Source organism: Nannobrachium achirus (assembly GCF_963921795.1).
Source record: "Nannobrachium achirus genome assembly, chromosome: 12".
Classification (NCBI taxonomy): Eukaryota; Metazoa; Chordata; class Actinopteri; order Myctophiformes; family Myctophidae; genus Nannobrachium; species Nannobrachium achirus.
The window spans coordinates 45,164,408-45,180,255 of NC_137832.1; the positions used below are offsets into that span (position 1 = coordinate 45,164,408).

The 15,848-nt window shown below is 42.6% G+C and overlaps 1 protein-coding gene across 2 annotated transcripts in view; it reads left to right on the top strand.

Annotated features, from left to right (window-relative positions):
* dapk1 (death-associated protein kinase 1) overlaps positions 1-15,848 on the top strand; it is a 98,455-nt gene that overhangs the window by 20,405 nt on the left and 62,202 nt on the right. For both annotated transcript variants that reach the window (XM_080738877.1, XM_080738876.1), the window contains exons 3-4: positions 9,480-9,701; positions 15,224-15,362. In XM_080738877.1, coding sequence (XP_080595003.1) covers positions 9,480-9,701; positions 15,224-15,362 — 361 coding nt within the window. The remainder of the gene's footprint in view (positions 1-9,479; positions 9,702-15,223; positions 15,363-15,848) is intronic.

Below are 15,848 nucleotides of genomic sequence, written 5' to 3' on the forward strand. Positions count from 1 at the left end.
TGGGTGTCCATTTACTTAGTTGTATGACAATTATAATAGCTGATGACAATAAAAATAAGAAATAATAATAATAAGTAAAGAAAACATTAACTGGCCCCAAAAGAGCGATGGTAGTGTTAATGTGTTTGAGGTGTTTATATTTGAAAAACAGCATGGTGCTGGACTGCTGGTACCCTCTACTACAGTATCTCAACAAGGGAATGGAGCTCATTTGAACCACTGCCATTTTCCCCGTTTGTATGTGTGTGCAGCTGGTGTTGTTAATGAAGGGTGGGCTCATTTTCCTCTGTGTTTGTGTGTGTGCGTGTGTCTACAGTGAGGTAGATTTGGAAAGAATATAGCTTTGTGTGATTCTAGGGAGCCTCGTACAAGCTCGTCTATAGGTAAGGTGTTTTTTTTTTTCATGATGTGACTGTTAGCCCACTGGTAGAGTCATGTCCAAAAGACGTTTAAGGTAGTACTGCATGGATAATTACCCAAAAGACTTTATATTCAAACCGATATCTGAAACCAATTATAACTAAATAATCAAAAAGCGTGTTTTTCTTTTCTTTTTTGGACAAGTTTGTTTTCTTATATGAACAAATCGATCATCAATCAATCATTTTTCATTATCGATTTTAATTTGTTTAAAGCACCAATCTATAAGCACATAATGCGTCGTGATGCAAGCTTACAGATTATTTGTTATTTTTTAAACACCTGACACTCTGTCTTCACTTCAGAACAATCTAGCACATTAAGAAAACATGATTGACCTAACTGCAGCTCAATAAAATAACTCATTATAAACATCAGTACATTCGACAGCTACAGAAAGAAAGCACTGCCAAAATAGGCATTGATAGTCTTCGCATTTTTTAAGTTGAGCTGTCACATCGCCATGGGGTACACTCATACTGTCAGATGCTGTCACGCCATCAAAGAACATGCCATCACCTTGAGGCACAGCCACATCCAAAAACATTGGATTGCAATACAACAGCAAAAGATTGTACACTAAGACAGGAACACTGAGGCTAAAGCTGTCATGTCAACTTTACTTGTTAAGAAATGGCTTGGCTAACACTGTCTGCCCTCTGTGTTACCCAACGCAAGTGGCTTCTTTTCTTTTCACATCCTTCCTAGTATGGAGCAATCATTCAGAATGACCACTTTCAACCTGGCATCTATTGTGTCTTTATTGATTCTTTTGGAAATTCTGAAATGTATATGTCACGTTTTTTTTGCGTCTCAGAGAATTAGAGAAACGGAGCGCTTGTCGTGCGTCGCGGGGCGGAACAAGCGGTCGCTTTGACCCACAACAACGTCGCGTCGGCAGGAATGATAGCGCGCACCCCACGGAGGTTAGGGTTAGGGTTAGGGTTAGGGTTAGGCATAGTTTTACTGAGGTTAGGGTTAGGGTTAGGGTTAGAGTAAGGCATAGTAAGCTAATGGCTAAACACAGCCGAGCTGGGCTAGTAAATAAACGAAAGAGAGTCGCAAACGAGTGACGTCAGCGCCTGCACTAGTGAATGGCTGACTGGCTGTTGTCGCCATCTGGTGGTGATTGGTGTGTGGTGAACTACAAAACGAGCGCTCTTACCACAGTCTCACTGAGTTACCCAAAATGACTGTAACATATACACCATCAAGAAAAAGAGAAGTGGGAATTATTATGAAGAGATCAGTTTTAAGTTGACCATTGTCTAAGCGCTTAAAGGTCCACTTCACCCGTTTTCATCGCATCTTCATATGATTGTTCTTCGTTAACACTCATTAAAGTCTGTGTCTAACAGTGATATCTTTGGTAGGCAGGTTTGGTCATTTCAAACAATATTAATGCAAGAACAATGGCTTCTGTTTAAGCATTTTAAGTTTCCAGGAAGAGAGCGGCTGTTCATATGAGGTCGGAATATCCATCATTGATAAAGGAAATTGTGCCATCTTATAATGAGCATTAGTGAGGACCAGCTATGTGGTATTAAGGTGCTTGAAGGTGCTGTGCGATGCAAACATAATTATGAGGATGCAGTCAAAAGCGACGGGAGGGATTTGGCGTTTCCCAGGCTTCTTTTTGTTCTTAAACTTTGGCTAGCTCGTTCAGATTGTGTCTGAGGGGAAATTCTCTTGAGCAGTCTGCCAGTGGCCTTATGGTTGTGGAGCCGCTTTCCATGTGGCATCATCTGAAACAGTCTGTGGAGTGACTGCGATCTTTGATTTTGTGAGCTTTGCAGACAGAGCTTTCATCGTATAAGTCTTGGATGGTGGGATCATCAGATATGCTGTAATTGCCAGCTGAGTTTCTCAGTGACATGAAGAAGTTGTATGTAAACTCTAGGACAAGGGTCTTCAACAGGGGTCCGGGACCCCCAGGGGGTCCTCAGTTACCACAGGGGGTCCTCCAAATCTTTGAGTGATTTATTCTCCTTTTTATATTAACCGCTTGGACCCTTGCGTCCAATTTCTGAGAATATTAGCCAAAAATAGCAGATCTAGCGCGAGGTGTTGTCACTCAGTACAGAGTGAAAGGTCAAGTTTAGTAAGTATTGACAGTTCAACTGGTTAAATATCTGAAAACACAAATTGACATGAAACTAAAATACACTGACGATTGTGCTGTCAAACAATGAAACTATATGGAATCTTTGAAAAGGTTGTGGGGGACCCTACTTCATCTCTCTCTCAACTAATGGGTCCTTGGTCTGAAAACGTTGAAGACCCCTGCTCTAGGAAGTTGAACTTACTGACCCACTCCACTGCAACGCCTTCTACAGTACAGTATGTAGGATGTGCCTCTGCCTGGCCTGTTGTTTGGTCTTGTTGAACTTTGAGATCCAGGTTGTTCTCTCTGCATTCCTGACAATGTATTAAATAGGTATTTTTAAGCTTCACTGCTCATCTTTGTCGGTGCTGCTTGCCTTAAGCCACTCAAAGCAAATTACAGTCGCAATCACACCATATATAATACGTTCTTTCTTGGTGTAACTTAGAGATTTCTGTTATTTCATATATTTAAATTTGAGTTTATAAGTGCGAACTTGCATTGCAGTTTCAGTTGTTTGTTCCCCCTCAGTTGGGTTGGACCACCACTTTGGCCCATTTGAAACTTAATTGGAAACGGTTTCCAGTTTTATTGATTGAATACTTGATTAACATGCTTATTAACAGTAAAGTTATCTCTGAACAGAAGGAAAGACATTATTGAGTCATTAGTCCATGCCTTATGATGTGCGTACCGGCACACCCCAAACTATGTGTAGACTTGGGAGCACAACCGCGACTACAGTACAGAATGCCCCAATAAGGTGAAAAATGTTTGAGAACAGCCACATGAATGTATAAATAGGGCGGTCACACTTATTACATAATCGTCTAATCGCAATTATTTTACATAATCGCAATTATTTTGTGATAATTATCATAATCGTTTATACATGTTAAAATATTAAAAAGATAGTGGAATAGTTTCCACTATCAATGTTCTTTTTGAAGTGTAAAGTTGTCAAATATGTCCTTCATTTCTTTGTATATTTAGGTTATGTGTATCTGCCATGTGCAACTTCAAAGCCTACAAGCCAAACGGAAATGTATTCGCAATTATTTGAGTGACAATTAATCATCATGTAAAATGTCATAATGGTGACAGCCCTATGTATAAATCCAGGGGGCTAGTATAGAGCCCTTGGGAATCTGGTAAACTAAGTATAGTGCATAAGTGGTTATTGAGGAAGGGGAAGTCAGTTTTTTTTCCTTTCCTCATTGCAACCGTTTTGTCACATAAGACAAAACAAACAAGGTTATGAATCAGACTGACCTTTGCAATATCTTTTCAGTTCCTTCTGAATCTGTAAGGTTCCTGGCTCTATAATGGTTTAGGATAGTGTTGTTCAGAATCGACCGTTTGCTGCATTCTGAATTATTTATTATTCTTAGTAGGTAAGTTATTACTGCTAGTAGATCCTAGTTAGCGCATGATGTTCGTCTTTCTTAGAGTATATGAAATTACACAACATATTGTGTACAGTGCAGTATGAAGTAACAATGACCACATGTTATGAAGCTATTTGCTTAACAGTTGGCTTGAAAGCGTCCTTATTCCGGGCATGTCATAATACTCAATTTCAACGCTATTGTCACGTTGCGGATTTATGTTATTTTTTTTGTTCGTTTTTTTTTTTTTTAACCATTTTAGGCCTGAACTCAATTCTGTGTCCCTTTAGATTTGAACCACTTTAACCATTATTTTATGCTTTAACTATTAAAACATAGAACATAAGCTGCTCACAGCGCGGCACCGAGTTCTGTTATGTGAGGTTGTACAGTAGATCAGATATTTTTGAAAAATCTTGAACATTTGTGCAAGTCTTTGAATATTGTTACCCCTGGGGGCTGGGGACACCGCCGGTCAACAAAATATATACGGTTTAAGTGGTTAATTGATCCAATTATTAGTACACTATACTCACATTTTGGCTAATGTCCAGATCATTTGCTTAAATAATGTAATGATAATTATTTACAAAGTTTACAACTACACCAATGTAGGCAATCATGATTATGCTGGAATAGCTGTCAGGCACTTGTTAATGTCCATCCCTAACAGTGAAATCCTCAGTGTTCATTTAACTAACTGTCTGGACCCTTACAGGTACGGTAGATATAGATATATCCACGAGTTTCCAACGCCCCATAGTGCATTGCGCAGACGTCTGTACCGAGCTTCCGGCGCCGATTTACAAGCTCACAACGGGTTGCATCTGCGACGCGACGTGAGCTTGTATGTCTGCTGTTAAACCCGGAAGTTTGGTCCCGATGGTCTCCAGTAAACTCCCGCGGAAACTTGTGGATAGATGCTTTATTTTGTCCTTATGGAAATACATGCATCTACAACAGGGTTGTTTATCATCTTTAGACTCTCAGAGTTAACACTGAGAATATGACTGTGTATTATCTCATCAGAGGCCTCACTTCGAGCCAGGTCCCACAATAGGATGCGGCTAAAATGAATAGGGGGTCGTTGGAAGGTACATTAGCATGAGAAAGCCCCCACCCCCAACGCCTCTTTCCTCCCTGCTCCTGTCAACAAGCCTCTAGCTCTTCCTTAACAAGCCAGATGCTTTGTGTTCTTGTTCATAGAGTTGAGTTCATATTTCCAAATGTTTTTTCTTTTTTCTTTTTTTTCAAGTTTAGCATTGGGTAGAGATCAGGTGTGTGCCCAGGAGGTCAAGGAAACATTGTATTATTTTCACTTCGATGGGCTGGAAATCAATCATCTCCTTTGCCTTTCAGATCTCTACTGCCGTTGCCTTCCTCGTCGTTTGAATCATTACAGCAGCCTAATATTTACTCCACAAATACAGTGATGCTACTAGCCCTGCATCCTGACCCATATTTTTAATAAAGGACTCATTAAACTAAGCATCCCTGCATTCCCAGGATGCATACAACACTATCCTTCCTGCTATCAATCTATCACTGCACCAGCAGAGCTGCATGTGGTGGAGTCTCCACTCTCCACAGCTGTGCGCGCTGGCATTATTGATGAGATGATTGAGATTGTCTTGCTTCTGTCCTTTATCAACGACATACAAGTAGCTATTTGCCACTATTTGTTTAAATTAAAGTCCTTTTTGATGTTTTCACCGTTGATACATAAAGCGTGTGTCGTCGCAGGACCCATATAATAATTCTGGGACCCATTAACTGCTCTGATTGACCTTCTATAAACTGTCCACTCTGCTTATGGCAGGATGACAGAGGTCTGGTGACAGACTCAGGGCCTCTTTTTATCTCTCCATTCTTTTCCTGTTTGCCTCTCTCTCCCTCACATCTTCCCTGTCACTCACTCAGTATCCTCTGTCCTCTTGTCTGTCTGTCTGCCTGTCTGTCTGTCTGTCTCTCTGTCTGTCTGACCCTCTGTTTTCCATCTTGCCTCACTCTCCCACTCCTCCCTCCCGCTCTCCCGTAGCGCGTGTTTGGTAAATTAAGTGCATGACTATTGCCTGGGGCGCGAGGAGGAGGCACGTGCGGCCGTGCGCTGTGGGCGTCGGCAGACCGTACCCAAACGTCCTCGCTTCCTGACTGTTTGTTTTTTCCAGGCTTTGTTTTGGTAGCCTGACATGTTGTGCAGCAGTGGAGTCAGCGTTATCCCATCTGGTAGCACTGTTCAATAACAATGCTGCACAGGGACATGATGGTGGAATTTCCATTACAGACTTGTCTTTCTTTTTTCTTCTCTTCCTGACATGCACTCACAGTACACCCATCGCACCCACTGCAATATCAGAGTTGCTGCTGTAGGCACTTGCATTAGAAGCACACTTTCTATTACCTTCACATACTGTGTGTCCCTCATCCGTCACGGGCTGCTGATATAGTGGTCAGTCACAAAACGACAATCTATAACATCAAATGTTGTGATTAGTATGGCAGTTTACTATTTTCAAACTGGCATAAAATAGGGCATTCTATGATAAAACATAAGATTAATGGAGATACAGTATGCCTGACATCAATTATGTTGTTAACACGTTGCAAGCCGCGGCAGAACCCTCTGAACAGAGGTAGCGCCGAAGAAATAAGCCATTTATTTACAAACATGTTTTAAAAAAACAAAGCCCACATGATAACAACACGTACTGGAGTGCTCGACACAGCGTACATATTCATCCTGCAGAGGTCGGCGATCTTACTTTGGCGAGGCGGAGGGGAGATCAATTCCATTCGTTTACGTGCGGCGAAGCAGGGAAAGGAGCGATAGAGAAGCGGCGCCCGAACGTGATTGAAACCGCGATCCACGAACAGAGACAAAGACCAGCCATCTTGTTTGAGCTTCTTGCTGAGTTTCAACACTGGGGAGAGGATGAGGCTCCTCCTGGCCAGCCATCCATCCAGAATGTGAGTCAACGGCGTGGCCTGCTGGATATTAGGAGTATCACACCCAGCACCAGAAAATGACTGTCAGAGCATATTAACCCTTTCAGATCGCTCCAAAAAGACACAGAGAAGAATTTCCGATGTTTTTTTTTTTTTTATTATAATTTATATCAAAAGTCCGGGAATAGACGGCGTGGCTGATGGGACCCAGTAGGAAGTCCGAGGGAGTACGGCCAGGCTTAGAAGGTGTTAATATGCAACAAGCCAACAACTTTCACGACCTTAAGTTTCACTTTAACCTTTATGTCACCAGGCACTTTAGGCTTTCATTGCCAGCGGTGCTTCTGTTTTGTGATGTCATGTGCGGCATGAGCTGTGATTGATCTACATTTGAGCGGACATACTGTACATACTTAGACAAACCCTGTTGTAGATGGCTTGGCTTTTGGCCACAGGGGACTCCCCTTGGCCAGGGAAGATATTAGGCGAACTGGCAGGCTACTCGATTACACTCACCTCCCTTTGACCTCGGGCAGGTCTACTCCATTACACTTGTACATTCTATACTTAAGGTTTGTTCATTTTAAAACTTTCTTTGCTATGTTGAAGAACAAGGGCCCTGTTTTCTTACCTGTAAGTGTACACAATTTAGGCATTTAGCAGACAGCTCTTAATCCAGGGTGACTTACTGTAAGCAATTAAATACGAGGTAATACATCAAATGCATAGGAATAGTATTCTAGGATCATACTGTAGGTAAACCAAGAACCCATCAGTTTTAACACAATGATCCATATTTGACATTTAGCCAACATAGTATCCATAACCACTATGGATACTATGTCGTTGTTGTTTTTGTTGTAGTTGTTGTTTTCAGATTTAATATTGAATTTCAACAAAGTACAACAAATGCCAGCTTCCATTTCAGAAGGAATAGAATGTTAGTCAGTCCTGTAGTGCTGCGTTCAGGGTGTGGGGCATAATATTGCTCTTTGGTTGCATTTCAATTGGTTGTGAGCCATGAGGCTCTTCTACATCAGTGGTTCTCAACCTCTGGGTCGGGACCCCCAGGGGGGTCCCCAAATTATTTTTTGGGGTCCCCAGATGATTAGCTTAATGCAACATTGTTTTCTCACTCAACAGTAAACAAACCAACATAAAGTTTAAGTGTATAAGATGGTATCTGCACATTTCTACAGTGACATGCCTCAACTCTTAGTGCTCGTAGGGTGGGGGTCCCGAGTTAAAATATGATCATTTTGGGGGTCGCTTCCTGAAAATGTTGAGAACCACTGTTCTGCAAGGATCCTCAACCTGGGTTCTGCGGACCCTTGGTGGTCTACGGATCATTCCATGGTAGTCCACGATGCCAGTCTGCATGGAAATTATTTGATTTATTCAATTAAATTAAATTCAAATCTTTATTTCAGACCCAAGGGAGAACCATATCACAATAAAAAACACAATACAAATAAATTGTATTATTTGATTTGATGTGTAGCATAATATCCACGACCATTAGTTATCTGTGGAACAGCTGCCCTGAGTTTCAACTGAAACTGATTATTTAATGCATGGGTTAATTTATACCATGGGTATTACAGGCTAGGCTTACAGTACAGCTCCAAACCATGGATTGTTACTGTAGGGATACCTTAAAAGTTATACATCTCTACATCTACCCATACCACTACTACTGTACAATATTTGAGGACCTGTGGGTCTAATATGTCAGAATAATGTCTCAGTACCTTTTGTCATATATTTCCCAGCCCAGGGTCCCTGTCCACTCTCAAGACAGGAGAGTTTGTGTTTTTAGTCAAGGAAGTAAATTGATCTGTTATTACATAAAGGGGAATTTGACAGAACGCTCTGGATGGTGATATCATTTCTTGTCTCTCTCCTTTTTTTTTTCTTGAGGAGGGGTTTGTAATAGTTGGAAAGTGTCTTAGTAATCCCAGCAACAATAACTGAGATTTATTGCTTTGTTTTTTTGTTCTGGAATGTATTATCGATTGCATCATTGCACATCATAAATTTAGTTTTGAGTGTTTATCAGTATTGTGTATGAGTGGTCCTCTTATTTATGTACTCTATTCCCAGTTTATAGTCTACTTCATACATGGGCAACTGGCGGCCCGGGGGCCACATGCGGCCCCCACCTTCACTTAATGCGGCTCACAGGTTATCATCGGAATACTGATATATTCTATTAATTCCAAACATGCAAAACAGAACCTCCTTTACTTCAGTCCATATTAGTGTTTTACTTTTTATGTCCAACTTATTTGTGATAAAGTTCATAAAGTTTACATATTGTATGTATAACTATAACTGCGACACGCTTAGCGCTTGTAGACTGGCTATTTTTTAGCTACTTATTCGTTAAAGTAGAATGATGGATTGGGATATCAATTTACGAAATAAGTTACGTTCAAATATGGAGATTCTGTCGTCAACAACAACATGCAATGTGGCCCCCTGGAGTGAGTGTGGAAATACAGTGGCCCCCTCTATCATCAAAGTTGCCCAACCCTGGTCTACTTTATTATTATATGACCAATCGCTGTCATTTGTTGTCTATCTTCTAAACTCCCTCTTCTTGCCCTTCTCATCGGCAGCGGTCAGTTTGCGGTGGTCCGGCGGTGTCGCAACAGGAGCACGGGCGTGGAGTACGCCGGCAAGTTCATCAAGAAGCGGCGGAGCAAGTCGAGCCGGCGCGGCGTGACGCGGGACGACATCGAGCGCGAGGTGAACATCCTGAAGGAGATCCAGCACCCCAACGTCATCACGTTGCACGACGTCTACGAGAACAAGGCTGAGGTCATCCTCGTCCTGGAGCTGTGAGTTGCCTGCTCTTGAAGCTACGTTTAAGCAAGTTGTAAGGCCTGAAGATAAAACCTACTAGTAGGCTACATGAAGGTTTCTGTGAGACGTAACACTTCAACTAGTTTGTGTACGTTGATATTGTTTTTTTACAGACTACGCGTGTGTGTATGTGCCCGCCCGCCCGAAGTGTGACAGCCTCTGACGCAGTATGCAAATGTTGGTGACGGTTCTCAACCTAAACTAACTTTGTATATCAACATCTAACACACACACACGCCTGTTGTAACTGCCACCGTTAATGTAGATTATGCGAACAATGCGCGCGCGTGTGTGTGTGTGTGTGTGTGTGTGTGTGTGTGCGTGTGTGTGTGTGTGTGTGGGTGGTGGGGGGGACTGGGGGGGCAGTCTGGAAATGTGTTTAGGTGTTGCTGTGCAAGACTCTTCACCTGTAGCCTGGGCAGTATGAAGCTGAAAACTGAATTTCCCCCATAGGATTTAAATTTATGACATGGAACTTGGAAGCCACGCAATATTACACCATGTCTTGTTTTCCCCCCTCATCTCTTATTATTGCCAAAATCAGCTCCTCCCTCACTCTTTAAAATCTGCTCACCCGCCCCTAATATCCATGCTTCCCATTTTGTCTCGTTCTGGTTGTAGTTAAGTGTGTTGCTAAGAAGGGGCGTGTAGAGGAGGGGGCAGCTGACTTGTTTTGACACACAACAGCATCATTCCCCTTGTTTATCGGGTTGCGCCGTAGACTATATGAATCAATATCACTCGGGGTTACTTTCAGCTGCATGCATTCTAGACTAGGTTTTCACATCAAAATTAATTGAGTGTGTGAGCGGGTCCAGTAATTGGCCTTGGGGGGGAGGGGGTCGAACATTCACAACCTCCCATAGAGGTGAGTTATCTTTTAAAGTGAAAGTATTCCGTCACAGACAGTGAAATGTGGGTTTAATCTGTTGGAGGTGATGTGTGTTACTAGGTCACATTAACACTGGTTAGACCAGTTGCACTAGTTTGATGACAGGGGCGTCACTAGGGGTAGGAAAGTGGGACTGAGTTACTAGGGCCCAAGGTGGAGGGGCCCTAGTAACTTTAGCTATTGAAAAATAGCAGATATACAAGCTCACAGCGCGGCACGAGTGCCGCGCTGCGAGCTTGTAGATCTGCTATTTTTTGAAAAGTCGTGAAAATTTGTGAAAATCTTTGAATATGTATTTTTTAAGCGAACATTTGTAACTCAAATTTTGCTTCCGGGGGGGGGGGGGGGTCCCTGGAACTAAATATTTTGAGATGGGGGTCCGTGGCCAAATTCATATCATTTTGGGGGTCCTTCACATGAAAAGGTTTGAGCTCCACTGACATAGAAACATAGGTTTTTCAAAAAAAACCTCAGAAGGATTTGAAATATATATTCAAAGATTTTCATGATTTTTCTAAAATAGCAGATCTACAAGCTCGCAGCGCGGCACTCGGTGCCGCGCTGTGAGCTTGTATATCTGCTATTTTTCAATAGTTAAAGCATAGGGGCCCGCAGTGAATCCTTGTACCCAGGGCCCAGAATTTGGTGCGACACCCCTGGTTGATGATTGCGCTCACAACAAAACCCTGCATCATCATTGTTCCCCAGAGCAGTGGTTCACTGAGGGCCAAGAGTACAAAACCACCTGCTATTTTTCTTTTCCTGAGACACCAGGTGAAGATGAGAGAAAATGAAATAGCAGTGGTCTGAAATGCCCAAGAGCATTAAAGACAATGTAACAGATTGGCATAGGTTGGATACGGCTAGATGTTTGACACTTTGAAAGTCATCAAATCTGTCTCTATTAGAAACATGTGTAAGACACCAAGCCTCGTGATTGATGTGCAACGCCACAGTGATGCTTATGAACTATTACAAGAACAGACAATTATTCCAGTGAATTCCAGATGTGAAAGTGAAACTTGGCTTATTACCACAATAAACTAAGTGGTGTACAGGCAAAACCTGTTAAAGGTTATTGGTAGTTACTAGGATGTGTTTATTCTCATTTTGTGTCATATTTGCTTCCCTTTCCCCAGTTTGGAAGACAAGTTATGAGCCAGGTCAAGGTCGTCTGAAGGCAATAGAAGCAGGCTAGCTATAACCAGCTTTCTGCTGTGAATGTGTTTAGTGACAGATCATGTTTGTGTCCAACAAACCTCGCCTTCATTAAAACAAAGTAGAAAAGCTATCTAGAAAAGGACATCAGCAGTGCCATGTAAAGACAGTATCAACATCCCTCTATGCTTTTGGCACGTATCCATGCATTTACAGAGTAGATGATGAAATAAATATTCTAGATAGAGTGGTGGAGGGAAAGGTCTTGGGTTGTTATCATCCTTATTATCTTGTTCTGTGTGTGTGTGTGTGTGTGTGTGTGTGTGTGTGTGTGTGTGTGTGTGTGTGTGTGTGTGTGTGTGTGTGTGTGTGTGTGTGTGTGTGTGTGTGTGTGTGTGTGTGTGTGTGTGTGTGTGTGTGTGTGTGTGTGTGTGTCAGTCAGAGTGCATGCGAGCGTGCATGCATGCGTTTCTGGTGATGGATGTGTTCTAGGATAGACTAAGCATGGCGGTAATTACAGTTATCTGGTCTCTTTATCCTATTTCTTGCGGTATCTTTCATTATCATGATCTCCACCCGAGATGAGTCCAATGCTGTCTCTTTCTACTCTCTTCAAAACATTCTCTTGTTTCACTTAATCACTCATCACCTAAAGGCAGACAACTTAAAGGTTAGATTACCGGTAATCAAATACCCATATCAAGAGGCAAAATGTTTTGCCTCTTGATAATGTTTTTTTTTTTATTATTATTATTTGCCCCCCACTAGCATCACTTAAGTGCACTACACTTACCTAGTAAAAAGCAATCAGATTGTCACAAGATATGTATGATCCCCTAATACATAGCCCTTGTAATACGTGTTTTTCTGTGATGTCAGATGTAGAGGTATTGGCCAGCTCCATATTTGGAGATCTGAAGTGATGATTCAGTCGTCTCCATGTATGGCTATCAAGGGTTTGATTAGTTCAGTGTTGTGATCTTCATATATGGAGATCCAGGTGATGATAGTCATCTCCATATATGGAGAGCGAGAGACACACACAGATGGGTGGTGGAAGTGTTTGGTTGTTTGACATCATTGTGATGTCAGAAGAGCATGAGGTGTGACGGACAGACAGACATGAGCTGGAGGTTTTCGTACAAAGTAGAGACCTACACATGACTGTCTTGTGATTATGTTAGATTTGATAAATCTTTGGAAAACTTCACTACGAATTGTTTTGCATATTGAGTACAATATCGTGGGCACTCTAAATTGAGGCTACATCCATTCCACACTAATAAGTTTACTTTTCATTTAAACATGCATAACTTTTGTTATATTTGCACCTAGTGGCTGTCCATTAATGAGGCATTTTCAAACCTCTAAAATAGAGACTCATGAAAATGATAGTTCAGCATCCCCAGTGATTGAAGTTCACCTAAAATTCTGTTTTGGATTTTACATTGACCTGCCCAGTTTACATGAATGATCATGTGATATGCATTTTTTAAGAATATTTCACGGGTAAAGAGATTGTTTTAATTGTATGCCATTTTAAAATGAAAACATATTTGTGTGGACAAACTATGTCATTAGAGCTTTGTTAGAGATGATTGTTATGGTTGGAAAAGATGTGCAAAGTTGTGGATAGTGTCCATTAATGTGACATCTGACAGAATTTAATGTGAACTTACAACGTATCAGAATTTAATTATGTTTTTGATATGAAAAAAAAAACATCACAAGGATGCAACTGGGACGTATCATCAGTGATGTAGCCTGGGGTCGACGGGTGTTTCGGGTCTCGCAACATCATACACCCTCGCCCAGGTGACCCAGCCGGGGTTGATCAAGTCCCGACTTACGTCCCAGTAGCTATCCACGATCAGTCCTATTAGGGAAAGACAGGGTCACTCAATGTGCTGCACCGGAACTACTCTGCCGGGATTGGGGGTACTATTCTGGCGCGTGGAAGAACTAGGCTCTATGGGTTGACTCCTGGCCGGGCTCCTCCTACGTCTCACCAGGTCCTCTCCTGCTCTCACCAGGTTCAGAACCTGTGCGTTGCACCAGACCCCAATCCAAACATCCCATTCAGCTGCTGCAGTTGAATGGCCCTCCTAAAGGCCTGACCGTGGATTTGTTGGGCTTCTTCCTCACGGAAGACACAGGCTGGGGCGCTAACCCAACCTGCTCCCGGGTGCCGTCTAAATTCCGGCCGTCAACCGAGTCTCCGGTGGTCACCAAACTATTCCTGGTTGTCACATAGTCTATTCCTATGAGCCACTATAAATAGAACTAATAATGAAAAAAAAAAACATCACAAGGATGCAACTGGGACATATCATCAGTGATGTAGCCTGGGGTCGACGGGTGTTTCGGGTCTCGCAACATCATACACCCTCGCCCAGGTGACCCAGCCGGGGTTGATCAAGTCCCGACTTACGTCCCAGTAGCTATCCACGATCAGTCCTATTAGGGAAAGACAGGGTCACTCAATGTGCTGCACCGGAACTACTCTGCCGGGATTGGGGGTACTATTCTGGCGCGTGGAAGAACTAGGCTCTATGGGTTGACTCCTGGCCGGGCTCCTCCTACGTCTCACCAGGTCCTCTCCTGCTCTCACCAGGTTCAGAACCTGTGCGTTGCACCAGAACCCAATCCAAACATTCCATTCAGCTGCTGCAATTGAATGGCCCTCCTAAAGACCTGACCGTGGATTTGTTGGGCTTCTTCCTCACGGAAGACACAGGCTGGGGCGCTAACCCAACCTGCTCCCGGGTGCCGTCTAAATTCCGGCCGTCAACCGAGTCTCCGGTGGTCACCAAACTATTCCTGGTTGTCACATAGTCTATTCCTATGAGCCACTATAAATAGAACTAATAATGAAAAAAAAAACATCACAAGGATGCAATCATCAGTGATGTAGCCTGGGGTCGACGGGTGTTACGGGTCTCGCAACATCATACACCCTCGCCCAGGTTACCCAGCCGGGGTTGATCAAGTCCCGACTTACGTCCCAGTAGCTATCCACGATCAGTCTTATTAGGGAAAGACAGGGTCACTCGATATAGCTGATACCGATTAATTGGATTCATTAGAAGATTCATGTCCAAACAAGACTCACAATGTGGGTATTGGTATTGTTCATGAAAATATGCTATGGGTATAGCTATGACCTTTAGTGTTAGTACAGGGGATGGTGCCGGGTGTGCAGAGGCAGTCTTTAAAGTTTAAATATGTAATGAAGTAGGTTTTCTTCAGACCCTACAAATGATTAAAATCATGCAGGGATGTGTGAATGTGTTGGAATCTAAGATTAGCGTAGCCGCTGCCTTATTAAGGAGATTGGTAGTCACTGAGCAGCTGAAATCCCACCATTTAATTATCTCTCTTTCTGTCTGTCTGTCTGTCTGTCTGTCTGTCTGTCTGTCTGTCGTCTCTGTCTCTCTCTCTGTACAGGGTGGCTGGTGGTGAGCTCTTTGACTTCCTGGCAGAGAAGGAATCACTAACGGAGGAAGAAGCTACACAGTTCCTCAAGCAGATTCTAGACGGGGTCTTCTACCTGCACTCCAAACAAATCGCCCACTTTGACCTCAAGGTGTGACTGCAACACACACTGTGTTAAATATAGACACCACTGGTTCTTATGTCATTCCAACATGACTGTGTGTTCTTGAACACAGTGAGCCGGTGAATCGGAACCCACTCTGAATAAGAAAAAACAACTAGGAAAGGTTTTCTAATATTGAAGCATACACGATTAACGTAAGGTTAATGATTGTTTAATAAAGGAAGCCTAAGTTACAAATTAGTGTCATAAATATGGTATGGGTAAGACCATTCAAACGAGACAGATACTGTAGTAGAAAAAATACATGGGGATCGCCCCCAAAAAACGTGATCGGAGCATCCCTTGGATTTAAACTCTCTGTGAGAGTTCCATGAACGGATCTTTCCAGGAAGTGATTTAGTGCAAATGGTACACGGCTCAGGCAGCTTCATGACCCTGAGGTCTGTCTTATCAGAAAATAGTTTCTGATAGTCAAGGTATAGACCATGCAGCTATAGGGCGAGTATTGATTTA